Here is a 15,524-nt window from a genome sequence, read left to right as displayed (position 1 = left end):
CAAAGTATTTTTTAAGCTCGACTATGAATTTTCTTTGTATGTGGTTCAAATAACTTAATGTTAAGTACAATTTAGAATAGCATTTTTACTGAGTGGGGACTTCTAGTTTTAGTATCTTTATACTTGTGTGACAGTGCATTTTAATTAATCGTGTATGAATTGCTATTGTTTATTTTTTATATGAGTTCAAATAAACTGCAAAACTACATTTCAGTCCATCAGTAACTCATAAACTATATATGTAACGTTCTTATTTGTATTATGGGTAGACTATTTATGTTTTCTGAATGCATAACCTATACTTCACACTGAAGTGTGAAGCTAGCATCGAATTGTCACTTTTACCTATAAATCGTACTACGCTGCTATATGAGAACAATAATAATAATAATGATAATAGAACACGATAAAACGTTTATATAAAAGTCGCGCAGATAAGATCAGATGATTTCCACGTATTACCTTGAAAGCCAACCGGAAACTGTTCTTCTGAACGTTTCACACTTTTTGCCCCGCAACGCTTCCGGGAAATATGCGCTTCGACACGCGTGGGCATGCAGATGTAGTTACCTTTTGTGGCTGTTTTTACACTACGTTCACTTCACGCCCTCTTTGGTTTTTAGTCACTTGATCATATCTGTAGCACAGCACATAAGCCTCTTTACAGACTTGAGATTTAATACACGCCTGTGTGCTTGCAAAAGGCGTGGTGACGAGCACATACTGAAAACTTAAAGGTATATAGCAGAGCAGGGTGCCATCTAGTGGCTGTACTTCAACAGTATCATTTTCTGCAGCAAATAGAGCACGTTGGGCCTACAACTAATGCGTGCATTACAATTAATCCAGTCCTCCATCTGCTAGTTAGCAAAGGTTTTCGAAACCCAAGTTCTAGGCCACTCCTTTTATTTTTCCATTTAAATGGCAAATCTGTATTTTACAGTTGTTGCAAGTTTCCAAAACAATGCAAATGTTTATTCCAAAATACAGAAACGTCAGCAAATACAGGTCTTTAATCCTGATACGCTACAGGTGAAATAATACATTTTATAGTGAACTATAGTGCACAAGTAGACATATGACCAGAAAAAAACAAAAAAACAAAGAAAAACAAAACCCAAACAAAGGGACATTTAATGTGGTTAATATGCACTGCAGGTTTTTATTACAATTGTTTAACTACAGGGTAGAAGAACAAACTGGGGAAACCCAGTTCCATAACCTACAGTTGAAACCATTTTTTTCCACCAGAAGAGAGAGGAGGAAAAAAAAATAAAAAGTAAAAAAAAAAAATCACAAACAAAACTGGTAAAAAACACTTTGGAGCATTTAAAACAAGAGGTGGGGCAATATTTTCAATCACATTAGAAGACAACCAAGTGTAAAATAATCTGCACATTTGTAACAGCCACCCTTCTGTGCAGACAGGAAGGGACGACGACCCTCAGGAGCTTGTTTTTACGTTCTTAGCTGGTGTCCATCTGAGAAAACAAACCAAGAGTTAATTAGACATGTGAGAAAATGGACAATCCGTTACTCAGAAGAAATCATATTTAAAAGTTTCAGGTAGACATACCCTGGCATTGTAGGCATCTAACTGGGCATCGAGCTCCTCTGCTGACAGCTGCTGCTTGCTACTACCGCCACGGCCGCCTCGTCCTCGTCCTCTAGGGCCACCTGCACCACGCCCTCCACGGCCTCTCTGCATGCCTCCAAAGCCGCCACCACCACGACTTCTGTTCATCATGCCTCCTCCGCCGCCTCTGTTCAGACTGAAGATAAAGGAGTCTTTACACATCGAGTCATCAAATGCATTTGCTGCCCCCTCCCAAACAAAAAGAAATATTAACGTACCCCTGCATTGGCCGTCTCTGTGTGTCGATCTGTGATGTGACGAGCTGAATGTTCATAGGCCGCCCTAAAAAACACAAACACCATGAACCTCAAAATCTTTACAGAAGCAGCGAACTTTAAGAAACTGTTTATACTGGCAGGTCAAAGAACGTAAGACTTACCATCCAGTGGGATGCCGTTGTATTGCTTCATGGCCTTGAGCGCATCTGCCCTCCTTTCAAAGTGGACATCGGCAGTTCCCAGGCTTCTTCCTGATCGGTCGTAATGAACTGCGGCCTTTTTCAGAGTTCCAAACTCAGCAAAAAGTTCCTAAAAAAAACACACGCCCAAAACAATTGGTCCCTCTTGATCCAGACTGTTAAACACACCAACCCAGGCCAAGAATCACAAACAACTTAGAATACCTGAATATCTGCATCTGAGACCCCAAAGTCGAGATTGGACACGAGGAGCTTCCCTCCAGTTTCCACGCCAGCTCCTCCTCCACCTCCAGCAGCACCATTGAAGCCGCTGAAGCCGTTGTCGAACATGTCGTGCTGCCACTTATCTGGAAGCTGTTTAGGCTGCAACAGACGAAAGAGAACGCACCTGCTGACTTCAGGATCCCCTTGCCTCTGCTATTCACAGAGTCCACACGGCTGGGTGTTGGGGCAAGCAGGGGCTCCACTTCCAACATGGCCAGGGTGCTCAGGTCCCCCAAGAGGATCCCCACTATTCCCTGCCCACCCCAATCACTACAAGCAAGTGAATCACTTCAGACATATAAGGACATACACAAGACAACTTAATATATATAGAATAATTAAAAGGCAAGGGGATGTCTTGTATACAACCTGTACATGCATACACTTTGGATACATTTTCTTTTTTTTTTTTTTTTTTAAAGTACATGTCTTTGCAATGACCAAGTTCAAATGGAGCCAACTGATTTTATTATAGCCCACTCCCACCCATAATCTCTATGTTTAAACCCAAACAACCTCCCATGCTAGCTACAAAAATTGCCCACTGTTTTCTTGCCAGCTGCACCTCCACCAGAGGCCCTCCAGACATGATCCTCAGGGACACAGGGGGTCGCCGTCTGAAGCAGCGTTGCCTCCAGCGTTGCACCATGTTTTCCAGGCCCGCCCAAGAGTTCTTTATCAAGCCACGAAAAGGGCTTTCATGAAGGGGGAAATGTCCATAGGATGAGTGGGGAAGGGGATGTAAACAAACTGAAAGGGGGCCCAGCTATCCCCCCATCAATGAGCGTGGATTATCTGAGCGTCCATTTTGAGACACGCCATTTTGACTGGGGCTTTGTTTAGATATTCATTCACAATTAAGGAGTGATGATTTGCCTTAACATGAAAACTATCAGAGAGGAGGTTTAAAGTCCACTGATCCATCCAAACAGCAACAGCCACACCGGTTGAATAGCCACCAAAATGGGCCTTGCTGAGAAGAGCGTCAGCCACTCCCGAACAAAAGGCCGTCTGGTCGCTGCGCTGGGACTTGACCAAAAAAAAAAAAAAAAAAAAAAAAAAGGAGGAAGGATTTTGCTCCCACGATAGTAGCGTGCGGGTAGACTTTGTCGTTGATGAGATTTCCTTTCACCATCAATTTGACACAAGAGGTGGAAAAGCACCGATATGGACCTTGGACGACTAGCTCTAAATTAAGGTGCTTGATTCAAAATGGCGCCGCTTCGGCCTTTACGATCCAACTTTAGCTAGTTAGCCAACACGGCTAACAACCGCTCTCTCCAAAAAGGGCTCCTCTTGAAAAAGGATGTAACACATACGGATTGTGGGAGAGGGGACACAATATGCATACAACTTCCATTAATGCTTAGCCGCCAATTATAGAGCTCTCCTCCGAAGGGAAAACTCGGCGGCTAGCAATCATTTTATTCGCTTGACTAGCAAGCTGGCTAGGGGATTAGCTACAGAACGACGTTAACCAGGCATTTTCAGCTTTGTCGAAGGCTTTTCCTTTAACTTTCTCATACCCTGCTGTAAGGCGTTGGTCTGCCTCTAGCGCGTTTCGGGATCTGTCGATTCCTCATCGGGCCGGATCCGCCGCCTCGGCCTCCAAATCCTCCACCGCTGATTCCGAGACGCCCGGGGCCTCCTCCTCCACGGCCGCCTGCGCCTCCGCGGCCTCGACCTCTCCCGCCCCGGACTCCACCTCTCTGCTGCCTGTTCTGCTTGATAATGTCGTCTAGAGACATATCCATTTTATCGGTCATTATGCTGCCCCAATAATGCTAAACTGTTAATGAAATAGTTAAAAAAAAGTAAAGCCCTAGACTTCAATGGTCCCTCTGCCTGCTCTTTCCTCTCTCTCCCCGACGACAAAACACAATGAGCAGACCTTTGCTCAATAAAGAAAAACAGTTTCGTCGCGTATCATACGTAGATATACGTCAACGCGTAGTAACAGCTTTCTGTCCAATCAGACTTTAGTACAAAGTTACCAACAGGGAATTGCTATTGTTTTGCTCCCCAGATGAGTATCGGTAAACAATTAACAGTATCGTCCGAAACACTAAATCTACAATTATTCAAATAATCTAAATATTAAATAAATTTACCGTTTTCACTGTAAATTTCATTATTTTGAGTTGTAGTTGAAAGTCTTCAGTACACAAACTACTACAGCTATGTGTGTATAAAATAACTGAAATAAAAACAAACGAAAAATAAAGAAAATGTACCACTGTTAGTCAGTTTGAATAAATATGTACATATTTGTGGCCATAACCGATCGTCATGGTAATTTTTTGGCTTTTAATGATTTCTGTGAACTGACGTTTTCCAGTGTGGAATGATTGTAAAGCACTGGCTAAACTATAGATATACACCCCACAATTGTCCAAACTGCACCTAAACCAGACACTGCCTGCTGACAGTTACATTGCACAAAGTGTTTGGAATAACGAAGAAGTAGGACCACCTCCAAATCACCTCACTTCACATAAAGTCAGTGGCTAAGTGGTTGAAACCTGGACACATTTGGTGTTTCAACAACTGGTTTTGGCATGGATAAACATAAAGCTGCTTCAATGGCCTTCCCAAAGCCCCACTTCAACCCTACTGAAAATCTGTGGACTACACTTAAACGTAAGTGCCAGGAAATCAAGCAATTTAAGTGACCTTTGCAAATTCTGCCCATAAGACTGGTCAAATGTCCACTTAGAATTATGCCAAAAATGTTTATGGCTAACAAAAGTGTGTTATCAAGGTGCAACTTGCTAAATTGTGGGGTGAGCCTGCATGTATACTTCTGCATACATAAATTCAAACTTGTGCGCCCAAATGGTGTTTTTTTTTTCTCAAGTCATTAATGATGTATGGTGTACAATCATTCCACTGTGGAAAAAGAACAGTTCAAAGAAATAATTCATCAAAGTCCAACTGTGTGGATAACAATCTTTAATACAGCGCTTTGAATAAAAGCATAATTTTCCAAGATTGCTTTTTTAGAGCTTAGTAAACAGCTTTTTTACCCTCTGGATCAATTTCAGATTTTTTTCCGCATTTAGAAATAGAAAATGCATTGAGTCATATGGTATCCAATTTTTAGGCACTGATGGTGTGATAACAGCTGCAGCTACACAGAGCTGTGCAGGTTGAGATTACCACACTCACAACTAGGTTTGGATATTTTAACAATGCCTGCATTCATCCAGTCCAATTCAATAAATTATTAAAGACATTTTTACCCTTGGCTTAGTTATCCCTTGCTGGCACAATCTGTCAGTTCAGACACAGTTATCTATCACCTATATATCCATCGATATTTTTAACCACACATCCAGTTCAAGGTCAGGCAGAGCTGAAAGTGGGCAAGGGGTGGGGTACACCATGCACAGGGTAACACAGAAACACAAATAACCATTTACACCCTTTTGACTACAGCCAGTTTAGAATCACCATTTGATCCAACCTGTATGTTTGGAGATTTAAAGCACTTAGCTAAGTTAAATTAATCAACAAGATCGAATTATCTACTGCACTAAATTAAACAAACAGCTGCAAATAATTAAGCTGCAAAATGGATCAGTATATAATGAGATGTTAAAAAAGCTCCTGTAGGTGTTATATAAATGATAATGGACTGGTTCTTATATAGTGCTTTTCTACCCTAGTTGAGCACTCAAAGCACTTTGTACAACATCCCTCATTCACCCATTCATTTCTATGCTTTATCTAACTCCTAAGGGCTTTCTATCAAACACTGACACACATTTACACTTCAATGGATGTATCAGAAAACAACTCTGGGTTCAGACTGGAGCACCCAGGAATCAAGCCAACAATCTTCTGATCCACCTCCTGAGCTACAGCCACCCCAGTACTATTATATATACACTATATTGCTCGTCTGTCTTAACACACATGTGAACTTGAGTGACATCCCAATTTTAATTCGGAGGGTTTAATATGATGTCTGCCCACCCGTTGCAGCTAGAACAGCTCCAACTCTTCTGGGAAGACTTTCCACAAGGTTTAGGAGTGTTTATGGGAATTTTGGACCATTCTTCCCAAAGCACATTTGTCAGGTTGGATGAGAAGTCCTGTCTTGCAGTCTAATCTAATTCATGCCAAAGATGTTCTGTTGGGTTGAGGTCAGGACTCTGTGCAGGATAGTCAAGCTCTCACTCATCCATGCCTTTATGGATTTTTCTTTGTGGTCAAGTTGAAACGGGAAGGGGCCATCTCCGAATTGTTGCCCAAAATGTCTTGGTATGCTGAAGCAACAGTTCTTTCACTGGAACTAAGGGGCCGAGCCCAGCTACTGAAAATCAGCTCCACACCTTAATCCCCCGTCTACCAAACTTCACATCTGGTACAATGCAGCAGATAAGTACTGTTGTCCTGGCAACTCCCAAACCCAGACTTGCCAATTGGATTACCAGATAGTAAAGCGTGGCTCATCACTCCAGAGAACACGTCTCGACTGCTCTAGAGTCCAGTGGTGGCGAGCTTTGCACCACTGAATCTGACGCTTTGCATTGCACTTGGTGATGTAAGGATTCAGCGATCTGGAAGGTTGAGTGAATACTTTTGTCATTAAAGTGTATAAGACTGCCTTAAAAAGGAGGTTTTGAGAAATATCAGACCTCTAAAATGGTCATATATGTATGATTTCATAGTAAGATCACCCAACAAGGTCAAGCCTGGTTGTCTTTACCTTTGGAGTATCATCTGCTCCACCCTACACGTTGACTGTGCGTAAAGTGCCTTGCAAAGGGATACATCTAAATTGCTGACTTTTTAAATATTGGATCTGAAAAATAATAAAATACTATAATAATTAAAAAGAAAAACAATTAAAATAATACCAATACTGGTGAAAACAAAGGCTATCTGAACATTTTTGAGCAACAACTCTGGAAACTAGCTGAAAATAAACTGGATCAAAAACTAAATTACAACTCATGACCAATACATAACTAGAATTCTAATGTGATAAAAATACAGTGATGTATTTATGTAGAGTAAGTAAAACTACAAGTACTGTAAAAGTCTTTTTATTCAACATTTTGTTTCAAGGCTTTGGGAAAGAAGAGGGGAATGGGGGGGGATTTATCAATACTTGGGGAGGCCCTCTACTTAATAAAGTCCGACCAAGGGCAAGAAAATGTATAATAAAAATGTTGGCTTTGTTTACACTCTGTTTTGGCTTTCAAAACTCGCCCATAAAGTGTGTGTGTGAATGTTCAATTACTTCTACACTTGCTTAATTAATGATAAACAAAATAAAACTACAAATAAGAAGTCAGCCCTTTCATATTTTCCTCCCATGTCATATTAGTAGTAGTTGTAGCGTCGCGTTTAAGACTGAAGTCTTTTGCGTCCTGTGGAGACAAAGAAAAGCTGAGGTACAAAGTCGGCAAATTTTGGATGAATCTTTGCATCGGTCTCGTCCACATATCGAATGCGACTGGAAAAAAAAACAGGAACTGAGAGAAATCCAACTTTTTCTTTTTAGTCAGTCTTGAGGGCGAAGGAAGAGAAGCTTTTCTATGGTCCAGAGTTTAGAAATTAGATTTGCATTCTGTGTTAGACTGACCAACAACGATAACTTTCTGGCTGACAAGAGGGCTGACGGAGGAAAAGTTCTCAAGGATAATGTATGGGAGAAAAAAAAAAAAGCAATGGGATCATTAAGAGAAAGACTAGGACTTCTTGGAGTCTTGTGTGTTGCGTTTTTTGAGGTCACTCAGGTCCACTGGCGTGAAAGCTGCAAGAACGAAAAGGAAACGAGTAGTTAACCGGCACGTCCTTTACCGATTTCATCTTTTAGTGTGACAGAAAAATAAATATTTGCTGGAACTTACAATGTAAGTTAGGATTTGGGTTCTTCTCGACATACTCCTGTGGTCCACGGTCATTCCGGTCACTATTTTGCGTTGATCTTATGTCTCTGAGCACGCACTGCCAGGCTGCGAAATAAGCAAAGACGAATACGTTTTACTTAACGATGCATCTGAGCTGTGTGCTGGCATTTTCTAACTTGCAAAGCATTATTTCCAGACCTTTTAAAGTGCTTCAGTGTCGGAGCGTGGAAAATGAATTTTTGCCATCTTAAACCATCATCACTAAAGTCCTTTTAACAATGTTTTGGAAGTAATCACTGAATTTCAACTGTGGTCTGTGTTCACTAACAAAGGATGAGGAGCTACATTCCTGTTGTCTTACCATTTTATTTTACTCCTGTACAGTTGGCGTGGAGCACCTATAATTTCATTGTACATGTACAATGATAATAAAGGGCTATTCTATTCTATTCTATTCTATTCAAGCCTTTTCTCAGACTTGAAGGGCATTAGAGACCCACAGAGTTTTCCTTGTTTGCTGTGACATAAAATATGCTGGCAGGTGCCTGCAGATGAATAGTAAACAAATCCTCCAAACACTGATTTTGTATTATTGCATAAATTGTGGCAATCTTGCGTTGTCATCTGGTGCAAACACAAATACCAAGGGCTCAACCATTCAGCCCCTGCACCATGATTGGCATGACTGTGACTGGACAGCTGGGTAAAAAGCACACTGCAAGAATTTCTTTAGTGTGTGCACAACCTTAAGAGTGTCCGTTTAATGGTACAATACAGCTTATAAGTGTCATGTAGGCATTTATTGTTATGTCCAAGGGCATGCATGCTAATCTTGGTCACAGATCTGTCAGAGATCTGGTGCACAGCAAACAGGTCACAATAGACGAAGAATTCCTTTCAAGCAGAATAAAAATTTCCACTGTTTGTGTTTCTCCTCTATGCTTTTTGATCTGTTTTCTTTGTGTGTTTTGTGTGTGTCTCTCTTTTTGGAGAAGTCTTCAGTGGTTCCTTATCCCGATCAGCATGCACAGTGTGTGTTTTGAGGACTACACTCAAGTGTGTCTTTGTAGCATATGCATTGGCTTAACTCTCATAGTCCTTCTCTTTGTGTAGCCACAGAAATAGTGGACAGGCTGCCAGCTGGATCCCGTTTTGTTTATTGCATGTGGATAGGCAGATCAAGACTTAAAAATGGCTGTCATTCCACATTACTGTGCTGATCTATAGGTGGCAGTGGCACACAAAGATACTGATGTTCTGCAAGACAGACGATGGGTTTGTAGGCCTCAAAGAGACCTGGCAACTTCTGATGAATAATACTAAACCATGGAATTTAAATGACCAGCTTTGACAACAATGAATACAGACTAACCAGTTACAAATACTGCTCGTAATAAGTGTCCTTTGCTTTGTAGAGACAAACATTTAACAAAAAATGATCAAAATGCTGTTTCATTTTTAATATAATCAGCTTTCATGATTTAGAGGCTGTTTAATTTAATGTCTTGTGTAACCAACTTGCTATTTGTTACCCTATTAAGTATATGATAAATAATAATCTACTGTTATAGTTGCACAGTTTATAGTTAACTGAAAAGTAACCATTTTAACTCAACCTGAATGTGTCTTAGGTTCTGAAAGAATCTTCCTTTTCAGAATTAAATTCATTTGACAGGCAATTCAGTTTTAGTTTTCAAGGAGCTGCATTTAAAATCCTGAATGTTTTCATGAAGAGAGTTTGGCACATCATTGTTAGACAGGCATACTTACTGTCGTGTATAAAGCGCACATTTTCTTCATGTGCCGGGGTGAAGAGCTCCCCACTGTTAGTAGGGGATCTGGGGCTTGAAGTTCTCTTGTAACTGTTCACCATCCTGGGAGCTGATGAGCTTCAAAAAACATGGAAACGTTCAAATTAGCACCACAGCACACAGTCAATTCATCTTTTACTCTAAACTAAAGCTACCGCAAAAGCACTAATTAAATGTGATCACGGGTGTTTAAGTGCTTGTCTTTGGTCAAACCTGGTCATTCTGTTTGGAGTCTGTACTTGCTCCTCGCTCCTCTGTGGTGAGTGGAATATAAGTATAAACAAACGTCCAGAAGTCCTCAGCTCAGTCCTGCCAGTAAATAACAGCGACTGGGTAATTAATTCCCACATGACCTCAGAAATACTTTTTTCAGCATTGGTTACTTTTAAGCTAACTGTGTAGATGGTAGTAATTCTGGTTAGTGGTGTTAGCTAGCTTAACGCTCTTAAAACATAGTCAGTCATCCGATGAGTTCCGGTGACATTAGAGATATAACGAGTAAATCATTGTTGCTGAGATTAACTAGTTGTAGTAAAGCTAATGTCAGGCAGGAGTTTGAAAATGAGAAATATTGACGTTAGCTAAACAAGGAGCCATTGTTTACGTTTTGAGTCCAGTAGCTTCAGCAGTGTTAGCATCGGCTTACAAACCGAAACCCAGCGTTTTAGCCTTCCACTGCCATTAAAAACCATTGTATCTAAACCAGTTTGTATTTTAGAGATACGCGTGCCCCAGCAGTTATGTCTGTGGGGGCAAATAACAACATATTTTTCGACACGAGAATTTAGCATGTAGTTAGCTGACTGCAGAGTTTCATTGTCTTGTCGTAACGTTAGCTCGTAACAGCTACAATTTCATTCATTTCACTAGCGCAGGATAGGTATTAGAAAAAACAAACATCAGCGCAATAGTGTATTTCCAGATGCACACTGAACGAGAGATAGGATATTCAACAAACCCGTGTATAAACACTCCTCCGGACGTGGCTGTATGGCGTTAGAGCTGGCTAAAACGTTGCCAATGCCAACCAAACATTTCCGGGAAAACAAACGGAAGTGATCCGTCCAAACCAGGTGACTCAGGCAAATAAAAAAACAGGAAAAGCAAGCAAACAACAAACAAACAAACAAACAAACAAACAAAAACGATGTTGGTTTGTTGCAGATAATTATTACTATTAATATTATTATAGGCTATTTTATTTATTTATTTTTAGCACTCATTATCCACAGCACAGAGCAGAGAGAGCGGAGAAATAAAACACAAGTGCTGGTCCAGGCCCCTGCAGCCTTTCAACAGATGGATTGCCCGGTCAACCAAGTGGTTGCTCTTCATTTAAGAAACCAAGTGTTCCTCTGAGTCACTGTAAAAGTGTAAACAAACAAACAAACAAACAAACAAACAAACAAACAAACAAACAAACAAACAAACAAACAAACAAACAAACAAACAAATCCTCAAGCGTATTTTAACCCTTGCGTCACAAGGTTGTGAGTTAGTTAAATACCAGATAGTAGCTTTCTAGAAAATGCCAGTGATTGAAGTACTTTACTAGTGATGGCACGAATAACTCTATGAACTTTGTAGTTCTTGAAATGTAGTTTCATTTTCCTTAGAGAGACCACAACAGAAAGTCAGTCAAATTAATAAAAGGCTTCTTTATTTATGAAAATATACAAAAATAATAACTGAGCAAAAACATAATAAGATTTACACTGCTGGCATTTATATTCTTATACCTAAATAAATGAAAGTAATGCATTAGGGGAAACACTGCAGGGTTACAAAGCTTGTACAAGCTTGCGATTTGGTGATTTTTTTTCTTTTTGATTGATGATTGACTGATACTAAAGTATCAGTATCCATTTTTATGATCCTCTTACTGCCCAGCAGTAAAGAAACTCTTTCTATGAGACACAATTTTCAGAGTTCATCCAGCAATGTAAAAACTGCCTAACACTAACACATCAGATAAATAACCCAAACTGAAATAATCCTGAAAGTCAAACATTTCTCCAGACAGTTAGACTATACGTGACAAAAAACATGTTTTGCTTCCACGTTCCATGTTACGCCATAGTGCTGAAACTGGTAGTATGACAAATATACACATAAAAATAAAGTCAAATATAATGAAATTAAATAAAAATAACCACCAGGGGGAAAAAAAGCTTACTGGAGTATCACTTTGAGGCAATAATTTACAATAATACACCTGCAGGTGTTTGTACTACAGTTTTGAAACTAGCAAACACAATCTTGCTTTACGGGATCGGTCGTGAAGTGAGCTGTGGTGGATATGTTCTGCTCCAGCTCCTCATCTTCTTCTTTCTGTAATCTTTGTTTGCTTTCCTTTGGACCCGCCCGGTATCCAATCAGACGCAGCCAGTCTCAAACAGTTTGGCGAGGTCTTTGCACTCTGGGTCGATGAGGTCTGCGGGTTTCTCTCCATTTTCATTCTCTGCCTCTGTGCTGGCGCCCATTGATAGCAGATATCTGAGTAGAAAATGAAGTACATATTGATATTTAAACATATTACAAAAGTGCATGAATACATGCCATCATTAATCATTAGTGCATCTAATTTTTTAAATAGATTTTAGATTTGTAACATTTGAATATAGAGTCAAGTTTCAAAGTTGTAGTGGTGAATCTCTGTTAATTCCCTTCCCAGAAATGTTCTCCACTTCAGCTAATCTGATGCTTCTTTCATGCTGAATGGTGTGCACTGTGATGATGATGGTATGATGGTGATGTCACTTTTTCATGTGGGTGCTGCTTGTTTATGCCAGCATCAGCTGTCACATGCAAACTACATGGGTCATGTAAAAATAGGTTTTGTCTGCAGAGTTTATTTTTGTAGCACATTTGTATATACTACAGGTGCAATGGTTAACACATTTCCTTGGCAAGCGAAAGGTTGCTGGTTCGATTCCAGCTGGAGAGACAAGTCCCCTTTGTGCTTGCATCAGAAAGGGGATCTAAAGCTCTGTCGAATCAAACAGGCTGAGCTATGGGCTGTGGCGTCCCCTAGTGGCAAGAGAGTAACCGCTTCTTTTTTTCCCTTCTAATAACCCTCCAGCTTCTCTATATTTACATCAGTGTACACTTTTGGTTAAAAAGTCACACGTTACCTGGCAATTTCTGGGTAGCCGTCACTGCAGGCCATGTGGAGCGGCGTCCAGCCGTCCTCGTCTCTCTGATGGACATCGGCGCCATATTTGACCAGCAGCTTCACCACCTCCAGGTTCCCCGTTAGCACAGCTTCATGCAGTGCTGCCATACCTGCACAGTGCAGTAATAATCAGTTCCCTTACAGCCAATGCGGTTAGCACAATGTTTAACATCAAAGCTCTCAGTCATTAGTGAAGCTAGTACTGCTTTTACCAACAACAATAATATATATATATATATATATATATACATATGTTTTAAGAAACTTTGGATGTGAGTACCTGCAGATAAAAAACAGAAAATCAAAGCTGTGGAGATATTGCTCACCTGAGTGGAAAACTGTATCCACACGAACTTTCCTTGCTCTCATGAACCGACCAATCTGCTCCAGATCTCCCCGTCTAACAATATCCTGGAAGATGATGTCATTGGGGAAGTGCACTGTCCTCTTGGCAGGTGTGACAGGAATTACAGGTGCAGGCTTTTCCTGTGCTTGTGTGCCACATGTTGAGCTGTACCGTGACCCTTTGCTGTATGAAGGGACGTATGCTGACGCAGGCTTGTAAGTGGACGTGTGGTGTGACGGGGTGTAATATGTGGTGCTGTACTGTGTCGGTTTGTACTTTGATGCGGACGTGTATGAAGATGTGTACGGTGGCGGTGTGTAATATGAGGGGGTGTACTGGGTGGTAGTGTGGTAAGTTGGTGTGTACTGTGAGCTGCGTGCGTACGTAGACGCCGGCACACGGTAGCTGTACTTCATGCCTGCAATGGTTGCAGCTTGTCTCCCTCTAGTCTTTTAGATCAGGAGGAGGGAAGTGAGAAATCCAAGGGAATGCAACAATCCAGTAAAAAGACCAGTATCCTTTGCTCTATGTCCTATTTGTCCCCAAATGTCCTTTATCCTTTTACTTTATAGCCAGAGTAGCTCCTGCGAGCACTTGTCAAATCCTTTACTTCGTTCTGCTCTGTCCACATCCACTTCTTTTCGCTTGTGTGGTCATCCTTTTTCTCACCAGATGCTCATTTCTCTTGCCCAAATTACAATTTAGCCGTTGCACAGTATTATTTGCTGTTGCACAAGGCTGCGCTCTTTTGGGAGCAAGCAGGAGAGGATCCTTTTATATCCTCTGTAGTGCTATTTCAAGGTCCAATATCCAGTGACTTCAGCTTACAAATGAGTGGCCCTTGCGCGCCTCCTCCCACTGTGTGGTCACATGGCCACTGACACTGCACTCACCAAGGGATCATAAAAAATGTTGACAACCAAAATGTTCTCCTCACCCGAGACTTAAATGTTCCCTCGTAAACATCGAAACTATGGTAAACATGATTGGTAAATATTGCCCCGAGGAAGAAGACTGGACCTCAGTGGCACGTGTGATTTCCCAATCATGCAGTCGATCTGTCTGCTTAAATTATATCTTATGGTGCAGTGTAATTGTAGGTATACTAGAGTCATTAAAAATAGTGTTTTTACTTTGTGTGCCCTTGTTCTTTCTCATATTACCCATTGACCTAAAGGACACCTCGTGCTTGCCCTTTGCACCCAGACTAGATAAACCATCTTCTGAAGAGGTCGCATGTGGGCGTGTAGCCATGACCAGCTGAGGAGGCAAATGATATGTAACCTCTTCCCGCAAATGTCACTAAAAAGTCACAAGGTTAAAAGAAATGCAGCTATTTACAACAAAACATCTGCTAAAAAGTGTCAACCAGAAAAGCTCCCTCAACTGGAAGCACGTAAAAACCCACGAATTCAGACTGTAAGCAGGATGTTTAAATGTGGACCAGCAGGCTCACACCGTGGAGTCAAATGCATACTGTATGTGTAAAATGGTGGTGGAATGCTGTGGTAGTGGGCCCAGCTGTCCAGATTTCTAAGTGGGGCAGAGCTGGTTATAACTGGTTCACAAAACCTTTGGAAGTGAGACTTGGGCATTTCACAGATGCTGCCAGTGTAACAGAGGAACGAGCTGATGGATGCCATCCTCAGGATTTTGATTTTCCAAGGTCGGCCATTCAAGTTGCACACGCTTGAATGTTTGGGCTTCATATTTTTGCCATTTTTACACTGTGTATAATTCAGTTTTTCATTTTCACACACCATCAGAAATGCTTTAAAGTGGCTAAATATAGAAAACATGTTATTAGAACATCACACAATATTTAGGAACAGTCTTTAAAAAATCTTTCCATTGAGATTGTACACAACTGGAGGAGGTAATAATCAGTTGTGTAATAATCATGTTATTCATCACTTCTTTCTTCTTCCTACTGATATCTAAAGTGTGCGTGTGTGTGTGCGCACAAAAACAAAGAAACTTCAAACACCCGTTAGTATCTGAATGTGCCAG

The 15,524-nt window shown here is 40.9% G+C and overlaps 3 protein-coding genes across 4 annotated transcripts; all 3 read right to left on the bottom strand.

Annotated features, from left to right (window-relative positions):
* Positions 1–889: 889 nt before the first annotated feature.
* alyref (Aly/REF export factor) lies at positions 890–4,242 on the bottom strand. Of its 2 annotated transcripts, none has more exons than XM_085453815.1 (6): positions 3,845–4,242; positions 2,259–2,417; positions 2,016–2,163; positions 1,855–1,918; positions 1,577–1,772; positions 890–1,481 (listed from the first exon to the last, which is right to left on the bottom strand). In XM_085453815.1, the coding sequence occupies exons 1-6, from the start codon at positions 4,082–4,084 to the stop codon at positions 1,467–1,469; spliced, it is 822 nt and encodes a 273-aa protein (XP_085309941.1). In that variant the 5' UTR covers positions 4,085–4,242; the 3' UTR covers positions 890–1,466. The 2 variants fall into 2 exon arrangements, with proteins under 2 accessions (XP_085309941.1, XP_085309942.1); XM_085453816.1 differs by lacking the exon at positions 3,845–4,242 and adding an exon at positions 2,884–3,838.
* Positions 4,243–7,356: 3,114 nt separating this feature from the next.
* On the bottom strand, positions 7,357–11,051 carry mcrip1 (MAPK regulated corepressor interacting protein 1). The gene is made up of 5 exons (XM_085453814.1): positions 10,952–11,051; positions 10,207–10,302; positions 9,953–10,071; positions 8,183–8,287; positions 7,357–8,085 (listed from the first exon to the last, which is right to left on the bottom strand). Exons 2-5 carry the CDS (start codon positions 10,212–10,214, stop codon positions 8,021–8,023), a joined length of 297 nt encoding a protein of 98 aa, XP_085309940.1. The 5' UTR covers positions 10,215–10,302; positions 10,952–11,051; the 3' UTR covers positions 7,357–8,020.
* Positions 11,052–11,631: 580 nt separating this feature from the next.
* Positions 11,632–14,286, bottom strand: ppp1r27a (protein phosphatase 1, regulatory subunit 27a). The gene is made up of 3 exons (XM_085453813.1): positions 13,495–14,286; positions 13,128–13,278; positions 11,632–12,489 (listed from the first exon to the last, which is right to left on the bottom strand). The coding sequence occupies exons 1-3, from the start codon at positions 13,928–13,930 to the stop codon at positions 12,369–12,371; spliced, it is 708 nt and encodes a 235-aa protein (XP_085309939.1). The 5' UTR covers positions 13,931–14,286; the 3' UTR covers positions 11,632–12,368.
* Between the last annotated feature and the right edge of the window lie 1,238 nt (positions 14,287–15,524).

This window comes from Copadichromis virginalis, linkage group LG4 (assembly GCF_057382275.1).
Source record: "Copadichromis virginalis isolate Kocher_CV1m ecotype Utaka linkage group LG4, C_Virginalis_male_GT1.1, whole genome shotgun sequence".
NCBI classification, from domain to species: domain Eukaryota; kingdom Metazoa; phylum Chordata; class Actinopteri; order Cichliformes; family Cichlidae; genus Copadichromis; species Copadichromis virginalis.
This window is presented reverse-complemented; position numbering and strand designations above follow the sequence as displayed.